The following is a 19,544-nucleotide window of genomic DNA, read 5'->3' as shown; positions in this document are numbered from 1 at the left end:
TGGCCCCGGTTACGTGTGACCTTCTGCAGTTAGAGGTCAAACAGAATACCTGTGCTCTTTTCCTTTGTAGTCACTTAGCAGATCATACATGACCAAATATAGTTTGTGCTGTCTGTACCGCAAATTGTCGTTTCAGTGTTGTCAAAAGGAGGGTTTCCTCTTGTTTTTATACGGAGCTGTATCTAACCGCTGGGTGCCATGTTACAAAATCTAACTACAAGTATATAATACTCTCTCCTTTCCTTCCATGTGCACATAGCTGGTCATGTCTGGTCATCTCATCCAGTACAGTTTGTGTCATCTAAACCCTCAAAACAGTTTCAGCACCCGCGGTTGGATGGGAAGGTGCCATTGCAGTTATATGTGGTACAAAGGCTGCCGCAGTGAACAGAATATACAGAGAGCAACTTGGCAACACGAAGGAAAGACAAGTCCCTACAAAAGGTAACGTACAGCTCTGCTGTTTTATTTGGCACAGCGTGTGCATTTACTGAACAAGAGAACACAGACAAAACACCACAGCCCCAAGGCTGTTCCTCTGATCAAATGTTTATGCAGTTACAGCTCAAACATGAACTATGTTTTAATAGTGTTGCTTAAAAGACACAGCCATAGGTCGAAGTTTCTTTCTGTAATTCTTGTTTGATTATTTTCTTCTAAATATTAATTTTTTTTTTTTCTGGTAAAAACAAACCATCTTTGCATCTCACATAGCCTGGAGTGAGTAGCTTTTCATGTTTTAAAGATGGTCTTGCTGCAGTGTCTCAGAGCCACAGATCTTAGCATCAACTGTACCAGCTTTTAGGGTGCTTTCATTGATTCAGTCTTTTTAATTCTCTCTTACCTCTGTAGCCTGCAGTGGTACAATAGGATGGATGGATGGATGGATGGATGGATGGATAGATAGATAGATAGATAGATAGATAGATAATACTGAAGGGGTGGTCTCACTTGTAGTTCAGGTTCTTCTCCTAAATCATTCAACTGTCTTAAATCTTTTTGTTCCTGGAACTGCTGGTAGGGAGTGATCACAGCAGGGATGTTGCCAGGTACAGGCTGCTGTAGTTGAGCATGGGGATGCAAAGGGCAGAGGTGGGATAACAATCTCCTTAACTTCAATACATTAGAAATCTAAAAAACCTCAGCAGTGTCTGTTGCTGAACACAGTTAATTTTGTGCTTGATGTGTCAATCTGTCATGAATCCTAAACTTGTACGAGGTTCAGCAGGAGTTGAGCCTGGCCCTCTCTTTGTCATAGATACCTCACAGAGGATTCCATAAAATAAGTTATCTCAGTATAAAAAATAAGCAAGTTTAGAAAGCATTCACCATGTTTCCCCTTTCTTTTCAGAGGTGTCTTGTAGTGTTAAAGTGGGAAGTGTATCATGTTGCTAGTATTTTGGTAGAGTAGGGATGGAACATGAGCCAACAGCCTATTGAAGTGAGAGTATCTTGTTTTTTTGCCTGTGATAAGGTTTTGTAAGATAGCACAGGTGTTTTGCAGTGAATTATGCATAGCAAAAAAACAAAACAAAACCACCAAACTAGCATGGCTAGGGAGTGGGGACTTGTGAAGCTTTTCAGAGGGAATGAAAATGTAAAGGGATTATGAGTAACAAAGGGTGGAATTGTCTCAGAGAATAAGTTTGGGTGCCTGTGCACCTGCCAGCTGCAAGTACCCCCGTGTGTGACGGGTCAGGGCGTGTAGTTCTTTATAATGTGGTGTAGAACAGGTCAGTGTTTATTTTAGGATGCAAAGGTTGTGCTGGGGGAGCGTTGAGCACCGGGAGAGCTCGGTGTAAAGATGTCCCTTGTGAACACGCTTCTGTCCCGATCGCTCCGTTTCTGGGTGCAGAGGGTGGGGAAAGGCGGCAGAATTTGCCCTCAGGTCCCCCCGGCGCTCTGTCCCCCCGGGCTCTGAACCCGCCACCAGGGAGGTGGCCCCGCCCATCCGGCCACGTGGCCGTCAGCCCCGCCCCCGCATTCCAGACATTGTTTCTGGCTCCGCCCCCTCCCCGCAGGCCACACCCCCACCTGCCCCCGCCCCTGCGCTTCGCTTAAAGGAGCCGTCACCTCGCATCCTTCCCCCCGCTTTCCCTTCCCCGGCCGGCCTTTCGGCGCCCGTCCCTGCCGGCGCCTGGCCCGCTCCCGGCGAGGCGGCGGCCGGGCAGCGCGGCGCCGCCATGGCGCTGGAAGTGGAGGCGTCCGCGACTCCCCTGAACTCTTTCCTGAAGGACTTCCCGTCTCCGCTGGGCCCCGGGGAGCCGCTGCCGTGGAGCTCCGCGGGGAGCGGCGCCCTGAGCAAGGCCGAGGTGCCGGGCGCGCTGGCCGAGCGGGCGAGGAGCCTCCTGGACGGCAGGTGAGAGCCCGGAGGCGGGCGGGCGGGCAGGGGGCTCTCGGCGCCCCACCGTGAGCTGCGGCCCCGGGCTGACACCGGGCGACTTGGGGAGCGGGGCTGAGGGGAGCGGGGCTGCGCCCCTGCCCGCCGCGCGGGGCCGGAGCAGGTGCGGGCGGCGCTGCCTCCTGAGGAGACCGCCTGGCCTGGGCAGGGCCCGCGGGGCCCGGACGTGCCGGCCGCTGCTCGGCCAGGGCTGCACCAGCGAGATCCACTCAACCTCTCCTGGGCGATTTTAGCTTTCTAAATTATTTTTTCCCCCTTCATAATCGTTTTTGTGAGTACTGTCCTGGACATAGGGCTTTCAACACAGTGCCTCTGTCACAGGCCTCCTGGCGAGCTCTGTGCCTTCATAGTAATGTTTGTGTGCTCTCAAAAATATTTCTCTCCCGCTCTTGGTGCATGAGAGATTAAATTACAATCCTGTAATTAGCCTGATAGGGCGATTCTTGTGGTGAAGTGCCAGTAGTTTGAATTCAAGTCCCTAAGGGCACCTGTGCGGATCCACTTGGAAGTCTGAGGAGAGAGAGAGGGAGCCGGTGAGTTTGCAGCCTGCCTATGAGGGCTGTCAGGTGGAAGCAGCAAGCCACCTAGAAAAGAATTCAGCTCCTTTGCCACTGTTCCCAGCCCTCTGGAGTTGTCCTGGTGAGCAGGATGTGCTTGCTTGGGTTTCTCAAGTTGATGTTTCTCTCAAAACTTTGAGAGTGTAGTCACAACACCATTGGAAAACACAGCTCCTCTTTCAGTGATGTTTCTGTCATCCCCTGAGTTCAGGAGAGACATCTCACAAGCTGCATCCTTATCAGTTTGAATTTCCTCATTAACACTGCTAAGAATTTGGATGTGACTTGTTTTGGCAAGTTAGTGCTTCACCAGGAGCAAGTTGCCTTGCTCTAACCTCTGGTGTCTCGATGCTCTTCTCTCCATGTCGGCTTCCTGACGCACTTCAGCATTAGGGCCTGCGGGTTCTGGGTGTTACAGAGTTCCTACCATGGTCTGCCTTGTTAAGGTGTTTGTTACCGTAAGTCAAGAACAAGGATTCTGGATGATCTAAAAAGAAAAAATCTAAGGAGAGAGCTGACTTTGTGCTCTGATACTTGGGGTAACTAGTGAAGAAAGCAAGTTAAAGGGACTGGTTCTGTTTAGTTCTGTGTTGAATGTTACCTGCTTACTAGAGGAATTTCATAAAGACACAGAAAAAAGTTTGAATTACTTGTCTTTCTCTAGTTACTGTCTGGTGAGTTTAAGAACACTTAATAGATTTTGTTGTTGTTGTCAAAAGTGTATAGGTGATTTTTATGTACTTAAATTGCCTTAAAAATCAAGTTACTTCTGTGCTTTATGTTGCGTAGATGCTCTTGGACATAGCATCATTCACTTAAATGGTGTGCCTAAAACAAAAGCTGAGGGATGCGTACCAAAACCCCCTAGTTTTTTAGGCTGTAGTTGAAAAAGATGCAGATGATCATTGCATTACTTAGTTGTGCTTTGACTAAATTGCTCTTGAACAAAACACAGCTGCTGCATTCCTAAAAGATTGTAAATGTGCACTGAATCTTTGAGCTCTTTGGAGCAAGAGTGGTTCTGCATGAGCGCTTTAAACAACAGTGTAATGCCAGCCTTGAACAAAAACCTATCATATGGCAACCCGTCTGACACGTGGGCCAGAATGATGTTTTCTAAAGTTGTTTTGGAGATGAAAGTATGAAGCTGTAGGGATTTGGGAGAGGTTCTTCAAACTGTAGTGATTTTTAAAACAGTGTTTTTCTGGGTAACAAATCTGCTAACATTCTGTTGTTCTCTAGTGGGCGGATGAACAAGTGGAAGCAGGAGTGCTGGTTCTGCAATGCTTTCATCTCACCTGTCACTTCTGGTGTTTACACAGAAAGGAGCCTCCCCTGTCAGAAGCTGCATTTTTCACATACCTGCCCCGCAGCCAGTTCTGATTAGACAGCCTGCTTTGCGGAGCTTCCTGAGGCCTGAGCTGGCAAAAATAAATACAAAGGAAGGGAAAGATAGCTAAAGAAAGCAAAGCAGAATAAAAGTGCATCAATCAACTTATTTATGCTTATTTTCACAAAATGTACTTGAAAAACAGAAATAAATAAAGAAAGCATTTTTATCAATTCTTGTGGCTACCCACAGGCAAACCAGTGAAGCAACCTTGTGCGTGAAGTTGTGTGTTCGGGCATAGTGCAGCACACCTGAAGTGTCCGGTGTTAGGGATCCCAGCAGACTTACAGCTCAGTCTCGGACGCCTGTGGTGAACAGAAACTTCATTTTGCAGTTGCAAACAGTCTGCAGTTTCCTGTTGGATAGGCTGAGTTCTTGCATGTGGAGGAGAAGACTGGTAGAGCCTAAAGCCAAGACAGGAATGTAGTATTTTGAAAGCGTAGGCTCTCTTCTCGTGGTCCATGTAACTAAGGACCAAAACTAGAGTCTTGGTCTGAGAAATTGCCAATTATGCTTTTTTTCCTGCATTCACTATTGCAAATTGACTCAAAGTGCAGTTTTGAAGGTTAAACTGTCATGGTAGCATCCCCAACACACAGGTGGCAGCTCAGTGGAAAATAAGCGGTTTCAAATATGACAGTGTCAGTATAACCAGGTTTGACACTAGGAAGTTGTTATTTGGATGTACCTTGCTGACTTCTGGCATTGATGCTTGTTCTGCATTTCCTCAGTTTGAGACTTCTCTAACACTCTGGCATCACAGAATCTCTTTTATACGATGATTAGTAATGATGAAGGATTTCTCTACAGATCAAAGTGTTATTGGGAATGGAATGGCATGCAGTTCTGCTTCTCATTTCTGTATTGTGAGATACTTACTCCACACCCACACAGATGCGTGTGTCATGCCTTGAGGGGCACAAGCCAACAAAGGTCCAGCAATATTCTTGGCTCATGAGAGGACATATGGTGATGTTTAGCTTGTCCTTCGAGTTGCTTAGAGGCATAAACCTTTGTGTCTTTGCAAAGAGAAACATCAGCATTGCTGTTGAGAAGAGAATGGGGTAAGGAGTAACAGTTGTTAGGTCCAACAAGGAGTTTCTGAACGCTATTGCTTCTCTAAGGGTCCACACTTCTCTTAACATGGAAGCAGTTGGATACCTCAGGCTAATGCCCTTGAATGTCTAAAATGAACTATTTTGACAATCCGCAAATGCAGCTAGCATAGGCAAACACTAGCTAAGGCGGCCAGCCACTCCCGCTTCCTGGCAGGACCTGCACTTAAATTCCTAATCTGGGGAAGTTTTGCAGATGTTTCTACTTTGAACAATTCATTTAAATCAGTGGAACAGCCTGACTTGTATAAAACTAAATACATACATGAAGTTGTGAAGAATTGGGGCAGGCTTAAGTAACCTTGCTTTGCAGAATTTTAATAAAGATACGCTTTTGGGTAAGAGCTTACGTATTCCAACAATCTGTGTAAATGGGTCAATGTGAACAAAGATTCCATTAGTTACTTCCAAAGCTTTAGAAATTACCCTGAGATTTTACTAACTTGTACTGTAACAGAACATGAGATGAGATCAGACCCCCCGTTTCCTAGGAGCTAAAACTTGTGTGACCATCCTGTGACACAGCCATAGAACAATGTGAAATTCCAGCAGCCTTCCTGTTCGAAGAGGCTTTATGACAATAACAGTAGTGAGACTTGCGCTTCCTGTTGTGCCCCCTCTCAAACGATTCCCTGTGGTTCAGTTGCCTCAGCATCCTGTTTTGTGTCTGTTTTACACTGTAATGCTTACAGCCAAGGTGTGGCCCTGGCAGCTTTATTTTCAGCATTTCCCTGCTTTTAGAATAGTTAATTCAGCAGTTCTCATATTTTGATGTTTTTATGTGATGTAAGCATGAAGAGGGGAAAAAAAAATCTTGCCTTTGGTTTACCCAGTCTCTTCTTAAAATTCTCTTTAGTTTCTTCCTGTGTGAAAGCTACTAATAACCTGACTATCATGATCTCTCCTTTCAATACGTTCCATAGAATTTACTCCCTTATTCCTAATTTGTACCATTTAGTGTATGTTATTGTAATGTACCAGTACTTCTCATTGCTAGGAACATGCTTACAGCTTCAGTGATCCATCACTGAATTTGGAAACAAACGTTCTACCTTTCATGGGCCCAGTTGTGCTTGGTAGCAAAGCAAGCGTGGGATTAACAGCAACAGCTTACTCCTTCAGGAACACTGGTGTTCCCACTGGTTTATAATTAATAATCGTGGAATTAGAAGCATTGATAAAGTTAGCGCACAAGAGGAATGTGGCGCTTCTGCTGTTTGCTAGTTAATTTAGCAAATGGTTAACAAACTGACTCTGGTAATTTTTGGTGGTCTGGTCTGTTGTGTGTGGTTTGTCCACTGCTGCTTCTGGAGCTGATGGGAGGACAATGTGCAGCTTGAGGAAAATGATGTACAGGTCACACTGTGTGTGTGTCTGGATAATAAAGGTTTTGGTAGTTCTGACCTGCCTTCCAGCAGTATTTAGAGGCTGGACAAACTGCTAATTTTGTGATCAGTAAATTGCTTTTCAGAAGATATTTATTAGTTTAAAACTCCCAGGGAGTTTCCCATGTTAAAAGATACTCTCAGTAGTAATTTTGGGAAAGAATCACTTTGCCTTTGAAAAGAAAGTGTATGTACAGGGACATCTGCAATACAAGAGAGAAAAAAATCACATCTATATTGATGAGGAAGCTTTTAGAGCTGGTTTGCTGGTGTTTGTATCAGTTTCTTTGGTTCTGCTTGGAAAACTGAAATTCTCTTTCCCTAGAACTTGCATATTTTTCTCTCATAATCTGTGTGAAACACCCTTTCTATTACTGTTTGAATTTGGCATCAAGATAAGAAATACTCAATTTTGAAACGACAGGTTTAGGGCTTAATTGAAAAGTGACTTTTTGTGGAATTAAGCCTCTCCCATTCTGCTGTGTGGTTTTTCTTCCTGCTGAGAATGAAATGGAAGTAGCAGGTGACTCTGCATTGCACATTTTCTGTACAAATTGTTTGATGGTGGCTGAAGGGCCTCAACAGATGGATTCTGGGTCTGAAGCTGCTGCTTCTGATAGTTTCAGAAGAAAATCTGGAAAAAGCTGCTTCATGTAAAGATGAAAAGATAAAAGTTTGGAATTCCATGTGTAGCATTGTTTATATATTGGTTTTGATTCCATCTTGTTCATCTTCTTGTAAAGATCTGATGTCATTAACCAAAGAAACAACTTCTGTGCATTATAGGATGTCAGATGTTCTCAACAGGTATATATAATTTGTACTTTTTTGATCGCCGTCGCCCTGGGAACTCTGGGTGCTGCTGTAATAATTACTAATGCTCAGAGCCACTTGAGTGGAAACATTCTGTATTTGATTATAAGAATAAAAAGCGGGGAGGGAAAGAAAAGTAACAGACTGAGGAGAAAATAATACAAGCAGCTTTTGTTTATGAGGAAACTTGTGACCTGCTATCATTTTGGCAGTACGAGAGGATCTTTCACTTGCTGGAGAACTGCTGGCGTTTGCAGATCTGCGCTAAACCCACTTTGCTGATATAGCTGTAACGTGCTAGAAACACACTCTGAGTCCACAAACTTTGCTTTACTGGCAAAGCTGTGCTGGGTGCGATCTGGTGTTACAGAGCCTGGGTAGCAAATAAGTGCAGAAATATGTCTTCCCTCTTGATACAAGTGAGCTGCAGCTGACTTAGCTAGAAGCTTTTGCTAGTACTTATAGCAACATATATGTGTGTGTACATATCTATATATCTATATCTATTTAATCTATTTGTACTCTGAAAGGAAAAGAGGATTGTACAGTGGTCCTCTGACCTGCAACTGCTGCCTTGTTGCTGTGACTTTAGTCATAATATTTAGAAAGAACATCATGTAACCTTTTTAATTTGAAAGGTGACAAGTGATCAACAATTTGGCCAATATAGTTAGTAAAGACTCTTCTCTTCATACAGATTTCCCGACAGTACTATGGGAGGATGTGTGTTTGTGGTGGGGGGATGGGAATTATTTTCCTTAAAAAAAAAAAAGTAAATAAAAATTCAGAAGACCTTGCATGAACACCGGGTATTTGGTATGTCCCAGTGAGGCTTTGTACCACTCTCCGCCAGGTTACACTGCGCTTGCTTCTTTCTGCTCAAGAGCAGCTGTTCCGAGTCTGCCATCTCCTGCACTGCTCTGCTTTCTCGGAGCTGCTGTGGGCATAGAGCACAACAGAAAGTGTGTCATCTGTTTTCAAGCCTTTGGAAAAAAGTGTAGTCATAGTTGAGGCTCTGGACAAGATGTGGTGGCCCGAACTCTGATGCGGATGCTTCCTCCTTGCCCACAAAGGTGTTTAATTCTGAATATACTCCCTTAAATTTGAAGGAAAGAAGAGGTTGGGACACCTTTGAACTGGTGACTTTGTTTGCAGCACTCAATGCAAGTGTACTGGGGATTTAATGCACCAAATAAAACCAAATGATCTTACTAGTGTTTCTGCTCCCTGAAGAAACTTGTATATGTTCTCTTTTCTTTCTGAAAGCTGATACTTAAGGTGTCAGTAACAGTCTTGTGACTGATCTGACATATGGATACACTGTGGCTGTGATGGCTGCCAGCTGGGTTTTTAAAGTGAGATAAAATAGAGAACTGAATTGTATTGCAGAAGAGAAACAAGGTGAACAAGAGGAGAAGTAGGTTCTGTTCTGTAACCTACGCTAAATCTGAAGTGTGCAAAGTATCGTAATTGCTTTCTACATCTGTGTGTAGCTTTATTTTGGCCTACAGGTATGTATATCAGCAGAAGCTTTGCATAACTCCTCTTAACAATATTGTATGTGTCCAGTGGTCCATGTTTTTTCAAGAAGGATGGAAAATACATTTAAATGTGTTCTTTATTAACACAAGTATTGCTTTGCTCTTGAATTTACCACTTTTATCTATACTCAAGTTTTTAAAATGAGACTTGTATTTTACCACGAAGTGTCTGGAGGGTATGAACTCCATGCTCCAGCCACTGGTGATCTGACTTTGGCTGGTGGTGAAGCTGCAATGCCTCATCTGCACTGTAACAACACACATTCATTCCTTTTAAGTATTTTTATTGTGGTCAAAACGCAACATTTTTGTTAGCAAAGAAATAGTCTGTAGCAAATAAATGTTAAGTCTGTTTGCTACTCATCTGTGTATGTTGGCGCTAGGTAATTAGTGTTGCATTTGTCATAGAAATGGGGCTGACACAGTTCTTCTAAGGCTCTGTTAAGAGAATGTAACATTCTTTTCAGGAAACACACCCACCAGCTTCCCTCTTCTTCCTAACACGGCTGTTTTCCTGCTTAGGAAACAACTTCAGTATTTCTTCTGATGCATGAAGATGAAATTATGTTTGGTTCAGCCTGTCAGCAGGGTGTCTTGGGCTTCTTTGGAAGCAAGATTTTAACAATAAGTGACATTCTTTGCTTACAGAAAAGGTTTGAAATCTGTTACGGTAACTGCAGTGGGCTTCTACTTTTACGCTGGTTGCCATAGGTACTGTGCCTGCTTCCAGATACTTTCTAGCCAAGTGAGGCCTTGTAGCTCTCAACTAAAGAAGCAGTTCTTGCTTTTTAACCATATATTTTGTTAACTCTTGAAACCTCTGTTCTAGAGGATGAAATTAGAACCAGTAGACATCTAAACTGAATGGAAGATGTCATTACCTTGGATGTCCATTTACCTGAGCTTGAGTAAAAAAACCAGGTTTACTGATATGGTAGTACTAGTATTAAGAGTTTGTAAAGTAATCGACAAAATGTTCTGTTTGGAGCTGAGGTTGAACTAAATAGGTAGGGTCATTTTTTAGGCTTTTATCTTATCTTTTGTCAACGTGACAGAATCAACTACTCAATGTTGTTGTTGCTGACTGCATAACAAAAAAAATCCCAATAAGCAACCGTTTTCTTTGTATAGATTTGAAAAATGTGGAGAGGAAGGAAATGCACAGGAAGCAGAGCTGAATGAAGCAGACCGGTACTGAGGAATCTCTGAATTTCCTTTTTAGGAACTGTGTGGCAACTGGAAAAAGTTGAAGGATGTGACATAATAACTCGTAAACCTTTCCTTTGTTACAGGCATCCTGTAAGCAGAGGTTTATACAGGAATTGTGAGTTATAGCACTTAGCTTATTGCCTTTCGTTTGAGCTTCTTTTTACGGACCCATTTCAGCAAGTCAGAGCTCTAGAAAGCAGAAGTCTGCCGAGTTCCTAATCAAAGCAGTAAGCCCTCTTCTGATGGCGAGCTGGAAACCCAGACTAGATTTGAATTTTTCCTCCAGCACTGCAGAGAAATTCTGAAGATGACTGAAGCTGTGGCTCTTGCTGTGTGTTTAAATGCATAGTAGTTTGACTTACTACTTTTTGTCTCTGTTTGTGGAGCTGAAACCTACTTTAGTTAAAGCTTCTGACTTTCAGCAGCATCAGCTACACATCTGACATTGTTTATGTGGCTTGTATTTTCTTATTCCTTTCTCTTCCACCTATACAAACACAAACAGGAAGCAGGACTGGGGAGAGCTGCCGTATCTGTTTCAGATTTCTTTCTTGCCTGACCTTTTAAAAGGTTGTCTGTTAGTGCCAGAGTGATTATAAGCAGGCATTGTTCCTTTTAACTTGGATAGGAAAGGAACCAACTCCCCTAAACGTATTAGCCTCAAAAAGAAATAAAAAGCCAATTTCTGGCTCCCCTTGATGCAGTAGGACTGCAGCTAGCACTGAAAGGGCTGCAGGCACACTGCCGTCTGTTTGAAGTACCGAAGTGACTCATTAAAGGAGCCCATCACCGCCACAGAATGCGTAGCATAAAACACGCTTCTGTTCGCAGCCTGCTGACTAACACAATGCTCGCTGTTTGCTGCCGCAGGAGCTACTCGGACATGGCTGGGAGAGCATGACAAGGCCCCTCTGTCAGAAACACAATGGCAAATGCATTTCAGCTTGTTGTCACTGGGACCTAAAACCTCACTGTCCTCCACTCCCCAGTCTTCTGTACCCACAAAACCAGTCGTTTCTGTTGAACCTCTGCAGAGACCAGTTGTTTCCACCATTTCTTACTCTGTAGCCAGCCAGTTTTATGCAAAACTTTCTAAATGTTTCCTGGCAAAACAAATCTTGTCCTTGACTTGCTGCAGGTGCCTTAATGTGTTATCTGCTTTGGTTGCATAATTTGATACTTTGCGGGTATCAAACACTCAATGAACAATGGATAAAATGCTTTTTATAGACGTCCACGCTTATTTTTCATTGTGCTCACAGAATATGTCTGGAATGTGTGTTATTTACAGTAATTGTTAGTACCTGCTGTGGAAATATAGTGACTATAAAAGAGTTATTTTCTAGTAGCCGCATTTTAAATTTGGATGAGGCTTATTTATTTACAGATTCAAAAGCAGTATAGCGAGCATGTGCTTCCTATAAAGCATGGAACTTGCTTAATGTGTTGAGTAAAAAAGAGAGTGTGTGTAGATCATGTAGCATTATTGTCTTCTAGATGCTTACCTAAAAACTTCAGTTGAATCACAAGTCTTGGAGTCTTTTCTTAGCTTACTTCCCCGTGCCAACTCTTTGCGCCTTCTTCCTGGGCGATTTCTTTGGGGAACTTCAGTCAGGAGAAACTGGGTGTTAAAGGGCTGCAGGTTAGTACTGAACGTGACTTTTTTGTGTGTGCAGGGGCACTGGAGTCTTCAGTAACCTTTTTTGAGTTTTGTGTGTACCACACTGCAGAGATCCTGATACTGTCTGTGGTGGTGAGACAGTTGACTACAAGCAGGAAATGTTGTGTAGTGAGTAGAAACAAAATGTTTGCATTCAGAAGGTAGATTTGAAGGTAGCAGTTCCCATCAGAGAGCTCAAGAGAAGGAGGTACCATCTGCGACTGGAGCGTGAGGCAACAGTTTGAAAACATGATTCATATGCCTCTTCCTCTTTGCATTTTTGAGAAAGCGGTTGTCTAACTGAAGATCTTACTAAAGATTTGTATGAATAAATATTGAACATATGGTTTCTTCTACTGATTTACTAATGAAGCTGAAATTATTGTGTTTATTGCTTTCTAATTCTGAGGTCACCAACCATAAACAGTGGGGTTGTAGCTCAATTTAAACTAATGCAGTCTATTTTGCTTTCCCTTCCTTTTCTTACCAGCAGAGGTGTTTCACCACTTCTTGCAGCATCGTTAATCCATGCTGCAGTTGATGAAGTTCTCCAAACAGACTTGACTGAATTTGAGCAGCAAAATGTGGAAACAGAGGGAGAAGGAGATGAGGAAAGGTTCACCTGTAAGTATACTTTTTTCTTTCTGTGGTTTTCCCAGAGGCTGTCTGTTGGAATATTCAGTGTTTTGAAATGTTTCCCGGAATATTTGGTTACGCTGTCTGGCAGTCAGCAGCCCTCAGAACTTTATTTGCTCCTGCTGGGTATCTGTGGGATGACAGGTAGCTGTGCTGGTTTTGCAGGCAAGATGGAAACGTGGTGTCTGGAGCCCTGGACCGAGCGTGTGGGTTGGCTTTCTGGAAAGGAAAGAGAGTTTCTCTTCCCAAAAATTCTTAATGACTGTGTCCACTGTGCCTCTCTTCCTGCTCAAGAACGCTTCTTCATTTGATAATTTCACTTAAATTGAACTGGTTCTGTTCCTATCTTAAGTTGATAACCTTTTATATTTCCAAAGTGCCCTTTTCTCTTTGATAGACTGACCTTAGCTAATTACTGTGTTTTGACATTGACATCGTCACAATTGCTGTCGTGCAACCACACTGGCACCTTAAATTCATCCATATAATCCATCTTGCTTATGTCTGTTCTTGAGGAACAGATTTTGGGACCTGTGGGCCCTCCGCAGCCTGAATATCTTGAAACTCCAGATCTTTCTCTTGACAAGTTTCTCAGTCATGTTTGTCTTTATTGACTATTTCTTCTCTTTCCACCCTCCCCCATAAAGGTGGGATGCTGGAGGATGAAAAACCTGATGCATGTGTGTTCTGCTTGAAGCCTGCATGTTCCCTTATCTGAGTGAATCTGAGAGAGCAGACCCTGGTGACTGAGTAATGGGTTTGAGCCTCGTGTAGCAGATGGTCCTGTTGCATTTACACACTGAAGTGTTTCACATTAGACTTCACCAGACTTTCAATCCCAGTGCCAAGAATTTAAATGGAGCGGGATGCAGGCAGTTGAAGATAAAAGTGGAGTAGAGGTGTCTTAGGCAAACTAGTCTACCCTGTAAGGGGAAATGCTCACCCTTCCATTTCGCTGGGATGACTTGGAAGGCCATTCAGTGTGCCCCAGAGGATGCATCTCCAAGCAGAGATCTGGGAATGGCCAAGATGTGACACTTTTCCTGAAGCCTATTTCAGTATTCATCTACAAGTCTGAAATTGGAGGAGGGTCAACACAAGTAAGTCTTGTTGCCCCCTGAATCTTTCACCCCTTGCCTTCATGTTTGTAGCCTTCATATGTCCGGAGAGATGTAGCAAGTTTCCAGCGTTTTGCATGGGAACACTTGGCTTCATATCAGCTTGGCCACGGTCTGAACGTCACGCCCTGGCTCTCCTCCTCTGGCACAGGAGAAGTGGTTCTGTGTTGGCCGTTCAGGGCAGCGTGAGCAGTGGCCCCTGGGACATAAGCAAACTGGCCCACAGGACATGAGCAAACTGACCTCCAGGCACGCTCTGCCGCCCCCGACAAAGCTAGAGGTGGGCTCAGCCCCTCTGGGATGGAGCCTCCCAGCTCCTGGGTCTAGAACAGCTTGTGAGGACATTCTGCAGAGGCCTTCAGAGATTCTCCGGGGTGTCTCTTCCAGTCGTTTGTTCTTGTGTCACCATTGTCATTTAGATCAAGTAGCTATTCACTGTTTCCCTGTCAAATATTATGGAAATCTGCATACTATTCTGGTACTTGCATTGCCTCATCTCAGCAAGGAATATCTACTTTAAAGGCATGAATTTCTCTGCACGTTTGGACTGTATTTGTTTTCTCTATTTTGTAATTGCTGTTACATCACTTTAACTGTGCAACTAGGAACAAATATGTTCCTTGTGCTACAGCACAGTATGGACTCTCCCTACATTGCAATAATAATTCTCTGGCAAAAAAAAAAACATTCTTGGAGTCATAGAATGTCCTGAGTTGGAAGTGACACATGAATGAAAGAGGAAATGATTATATAACAGCAAGGTATGTATGTGTGCCTATATGAGTACCACTGTTTGATGTGGTAAACTGCAGAAGAATTTCTGGTGTTAAGGTACTGAACCTTATGTCAGATTTCACAAGCTTAAAAAGTGATGTGTGTTCAAGTCTTCTGTTCAGTAACAGTCAAGAGTCATGAATATGTAAACTAATACCTGTGAACAAGGCGAAGATGCTGTCCTATTTCATCATATTTGCATATGGGATGACTTAATATTTGAAAGTCTTAAAATCTTGCCCATTCACACCTGCATATTAAGCAAACCAAAAGTAATTTTGGCTAATATGTAGTGACTGTTAGTCAAAGATCTATGTTTAAATCTGAGCTTTCAGTTCTCCAGGCCCACAGGTGCATCTGAAGCTGACCGTGCAGTGTTGCTGAGGAAAATAAGTGCTTGAGAACCAGGAGTTATAAAAAGGAATTCTGAGGAAGCTTTAATGCTAACAGTGTCAGCAGGAGGCAGGGTAAAATCAAAGTAGGAAAGATAGTTCATGCATTGCAGTTTCATAGGAAACATGTCAGTGGCCAGCAAATGATTTTACTGTATAGGTGATCTTTTCAATGCTTTTTGAAGTTAGTTTATTTAGCATGGAGGCAGGATTCTTACTCAGGTAACAAAACTTTCAATTATTACCTATTCTGAGAGAGACCATTGCAAAGCTAGACACAATGTCAACCAGACCATTCAGTCTGATGAACAGTATGTTTGGATTAATTGATCTTTGGGACCTATCCAAAAAAAGGATTTGAGTGTCTGGCCGGAGCTTTTCACACTGTGCTCAATGGGTGTTTACAATTCTGCTCTGTAATGAGAAAGCAGAAAAGTGACGGAAATGTTCTTCTGTCCCTCACACTCCTACAACCATGTGTATTTAAAAAGATAAAGACTACAGCTTAAAATTCTAATCTGTTCAGCTCAGCTATGAGTTGAGCTATTGACCTCAGCCAAACATTCTCAGACTTCCTTGTTATTTCAGTGTAAGTGGTTCAGTGGGACATAACCTGACCCAAAGTGAGGCTACTGCTTTTCCAACCCTTGTGTCCAATACAGCAGCAGTCTCTTATCTATTTATTTATTTAACCTTCTTTAGTAAGGATGCGCTCCTACCACTGCATCTTTTGTATTTTACATAACGTTTCTGTCTGATATTCCAGGCAGATTTTGGGGGGGTTTGTTATGATTTTTTGTAATGTAATCACCCTCTTGATAAACCTCTGGTTTGAAAGGGATCTAGTAAGTAAAGAAGCTGCCCTTATCCTTAATGTCATATTGTTTTACATTGCAGCTTTCTTTCCACATTATTCTCAGGAGCTTATTCTAATTCTTGCAGAACCTGTAGAGGCAGAATGCTGAATGTGTGTATGTAGCTCTGAAGTAAGAAACTTGAAGGAAGCATAAGCCAAAAGATGGGCTAAACCGAAGCTTATTGTTTTGTTTTTGTGCTGTCAGTGCTAGATGGAGAGTCACTGCAACGCTGCTTCTTTAACAAGCTTCGGGACGTCTGCTTTGAGTGGCAGAAGCAGTTGCCACCGCTGCGACCAGTGAAGCGATTCCTGCTCGTTTCCATCCACGCCATCCGTAACACTCGGCGGAAAATGGAGGACCGGCACGTTCTGCTCCCAGAGTTCAATCAGCTCTTTGGATTATCCGTAAGTCTGGACAAACTCGGGGAGGCCAGTTTGGTAACATGTCAGCATTCCTATGAACACGGTGACCTAGTGATGGGTGATCAGTGAAATTGTAAGAATTTGTTGCCGCAGGTTATCTATCATTTCTGTGCTGAAGCAAGGACGTACTGGCTCAGATTGCTCAGGGCTGACTACTGCTCTGATAAAGGAGGATCTTGTGACCTTGAGTTTCATGTCATATGTTATATAGGGAGACGGATGTTGCTGGAGTTATAATGTTCTTGTGAGTGTGGTAACTGATATATTCAGAAAATAAGGGAGGAGAAGAGCAGTTGAACAAGGGCAAGTGCCAATTGATGAAACTGCAGTGGGACTATGTAACTCGCTGTGTGCTGTTTCAATTCCAGTTTATTTTCAAGGATATTAAATGACTAACAGCAAACAAAGAAAAGTAATTCCCTTGCAAAGCATCTCTTTCATCCATTTTGCACACAGGTAAATTGACTTAAATTACCCTTACCTATGCAACATCATGTAGAAGAAAGCCCAGAATAAGGAATCTTTGCTTGCTGGTGCCAGTCTCTGGGTTATTTTGGTTTTGAACATGGATGTGTCTTTCTCTCTCTCCCTTCCCACAAAAGGATGACGTTGATCGTGCTTACTTTGCGGTATTTGATGGCCATGGTGGAGTGGATGCTGCCAATTATTCAGCAACCCACTTACATGTAAATGTGGGGCTGCATGAAGACATTGTTAAGAATCCAGCTGAGGCCTTGAAATGCTCTTTCCAGAAGACAGATGAAATGTTTCTTTTCAAAGCCAAAAGAGAGGTGAGTGGGTACAGATTAATTCCATGCTATTTAAATAACACTGAGAACTGTTGGACAACATTATATTATCCAGAAAATTCTAGCAGTACAGTTTCTTTGAATCACTGGCTTATTTATGAAATAATGCCACATGTAAAGGTGTTCTTTGAACAAATTATTTCTTTTTTTGTGAGGAAAAACAAGATGACAGTACTTGCAAGTTCAAGATGAGTGACTGAGAAGAAGCACTAAGTGATTTAAATGATCCTGACATAACAGTTATTTGACAGAACGCTCTGCTGCCTCTTTGCCTAAATTAGGCAGCCTCTAGATGTTCTGTTGTCCTACCTCTTACCTGGAAAAGATGTTTCTCTCTTCCTGATAATACGGTCATGATGTTCCTCTTTCTTGTTCCACCGTTTGTGTCGCAGGTGGTTGTAAGATGAAAAATGTATTCTATCTAATCTATTTAAATCAGACTCTTCAGTTCATTAAGCTTAAGCTTATTGATCAGCTTTGAATCAAGTTGGTATGATGAGTGTTAGTTCTTCAAGTGTTACATAATGGGAGGGTGGTTTATTATACAGTTTAATGATAACTCTTATTATAGCAGTAACAGAATATAGAAGTAGTCGTTGTTAATATCTTCATTTCTGTCAATGAGGTACGAAAGAGAGACCAGCATCTTCACGAGGTCTGACTCTCACTAACCTTTACAGGAAATCTAGGACAGTCAGGTTCCTGCCTTTGACATCCTCTTTTAAATAACCAACGATAAGGGGATGTACACAGTGCAAGGTGTCTGTAGTTGCTAATGGTAGAATGGAGAATGTGAAAGGTTTGGGGCGACCTGTGTGTGTTTGTGAAACGTTCATACTACTGAAATTCAGATCCTCTTTCCTTTTTCTGAACAGAGGCACATCTTAGACTCCGAGATAATTGTGGAATTAATAGCAGAGAAGGAAGAACATAAGAGAGGCAGTATTAGCCCTACACATGTTAGAATGTGTAAATACTTTATTTCAAGTCCCTCTAATCTTGTACCTTTTCTCAGGTACTTGAATTATGATTGGCAGGTCTACTCTGCTGCATTTAAGTGTGATTAAATCTAGGTTTACAATATTGCTGTGTAACATAGTAGGACTTGTTGAATATTCACCTAACATACCTGCTTTGTTCTGTAGAAGCTGCGGAGTGGTACCACAGGTGTGACTGCGTTGATTGTAGGGAACAAGCTACACATAGCATGGCTAGGGGACTCGCAGATAATGCTTGTGCAGCAAGGAAAAGCTGTGACGTTAATGGAACCTCACAAACCAGAAAGAGAAGTAAGTCTGACTTGTTTTTTCACCTTGTGCGTGCTGTAAGAATCTCTCTAGAAACCTTTTGGAAGCAAGCCTTAAGTGTTTGGTGCTTTATACAATTACATCTATTGGATGGTAGGATTCAGAGAATTCACAGTTTCTTTTTTTCCATCCGCTCCCGTATCTTGAAAAGGTTCTCCCTCCAACTGTGCCCCTTTGAAAGTACTGGTGGTACTGGCAGTCCTGACTCCAGTCCCTGCCCAGACTGGCTTTTCAAAATTTGTGGTAATTAAAGGCTTTCACAGCACTTTTTGTGTGTGTGAATTTAAAACTGCCTGCTATAAATTAATTTATTAATTTGAGATTGCTGTCATTCGAAAGCTAATGGTGGTCTAGTATCCTAACTGGCTTAAAGTGTACAGCATTTTCCATATATTTTAAATAGTCAGGTATTTTATTATTTTATTTGTATTCTACTGTTTTGCAGGATGAGAGAGCACGTATTGAGACTCTGGGTGGTTGTGTAACCTATATGGACTGCTGGCGGGTTAATGGTACCTTGGGTGTTTCCAGAGCAATTGGTAAGATAAACCATCAGAATTAGTATTGTTCAGATTAAATTTGATTTAAAACACACCACCTGGGATTGTAGGTTTACTATAAATGACATTTTGCTCAGCATCAATCAAATATTAAACCACTTTTACTGTCTTTGCCATAAGTCTAGCTTACAACTAGATCACTCACATAGCTTGCAGCTACATAATCTTACTGATTTTACCATAAGCATAGAATATTGCTTAATTTTACATACTAGCCATGACAGTCCTAATTATTTTATACTTCTAAGTCTTTTACTTCTTATAAATGTCTTTGGTTCCGTGGTGTCCTACAGTAACAAATGTAGAGTATTTAATTTGTAATAAGTGGAGGAAGTAATAAATTTTCATCTAGCCTTTATGTGGTTATATTCTGGGTTTTTTGGCCACTTTAATATTAATATATCTTTCTCCTGACTGCAGTTCTTAAGTCAAATTGCTGCATCCTCTTTCAAGTAACACATATCCAGCAAATTAGGGCATTTTAATTGTAGTATTCCAGAATGTTAGTAAATGAGCTTACTTTACTACTGGCCAATTAGGGCAAGAAAAGAAAAGATCCTGGGCAAGTACAGTAGATAACTGTAATGTATGCGCGGAA

The 19,544-nt window shown here is 42.3% G+C and overlaps 1 protein-coding gene across 2 annotated transcripts in view; it reads left to right on the top strand.

Moving 5' to 3' along the window:
- The first annotated feature begins 155 nt into the window (after nt 1-155).
- Nucleotides 156-19,544, top strand: part of PPM1F (protein phosphatase, Mg2+/Mn2+ dependent 1F) — a 28,008-nt gene continuing 8,619 nt past the window's right edge. Inside the window, exons 1-6 of one of the 2 annotated variants that reach the window (XM_071816157.1) lie at nt 156-444; nt 12,565-12,695; nt 16,053-16,252; nt 16,873-17,061; nt 18,225-18,368; nt 18,832-18,925. In XM_071816157.1, coding sequence (XP_071672258.1) covers nt 266-444; nt 12,565-12,695; nt 16,053-16,252; nt 16,873-17,061; nt 18,225-18,368; nt 18,832-18,925 — 937 coding nt within the window. In that variant the 5' untranslated portion in view covers nt 156-265. Of the gene's footprint in view, nt 445-2,089; nt 2,360-12,564; nt 12,696-16,052; nt 16,253-16,872; nt 17,062-18,224; nt 18,369-18,831; nt 18,926-19,544 lie in introns of those variants that run through there. The other variant, XM_065851335.2, reaches the window with a different exon arrangement.

The sequence above is a fragment of the Patagioenas fasciata genome, chromosome 17 (assembly GCF_037038585.1).
Source record: "Patagioenas fasciata isolate bPatFas1 chromosome 17, bPatFas1.hap1, whole genome shotgun sequence".
Lineage (NCBI taxonomy): Eukaryota > Metazoa > Chordata > Aves > Columbiformes > Columbidae > Patagioenas > Patagioenas fasciata.
Note: the sequence above shows the minus strand (reverse complement) of the source record. Positions and strands in the feature narration are given on the sequence as shown.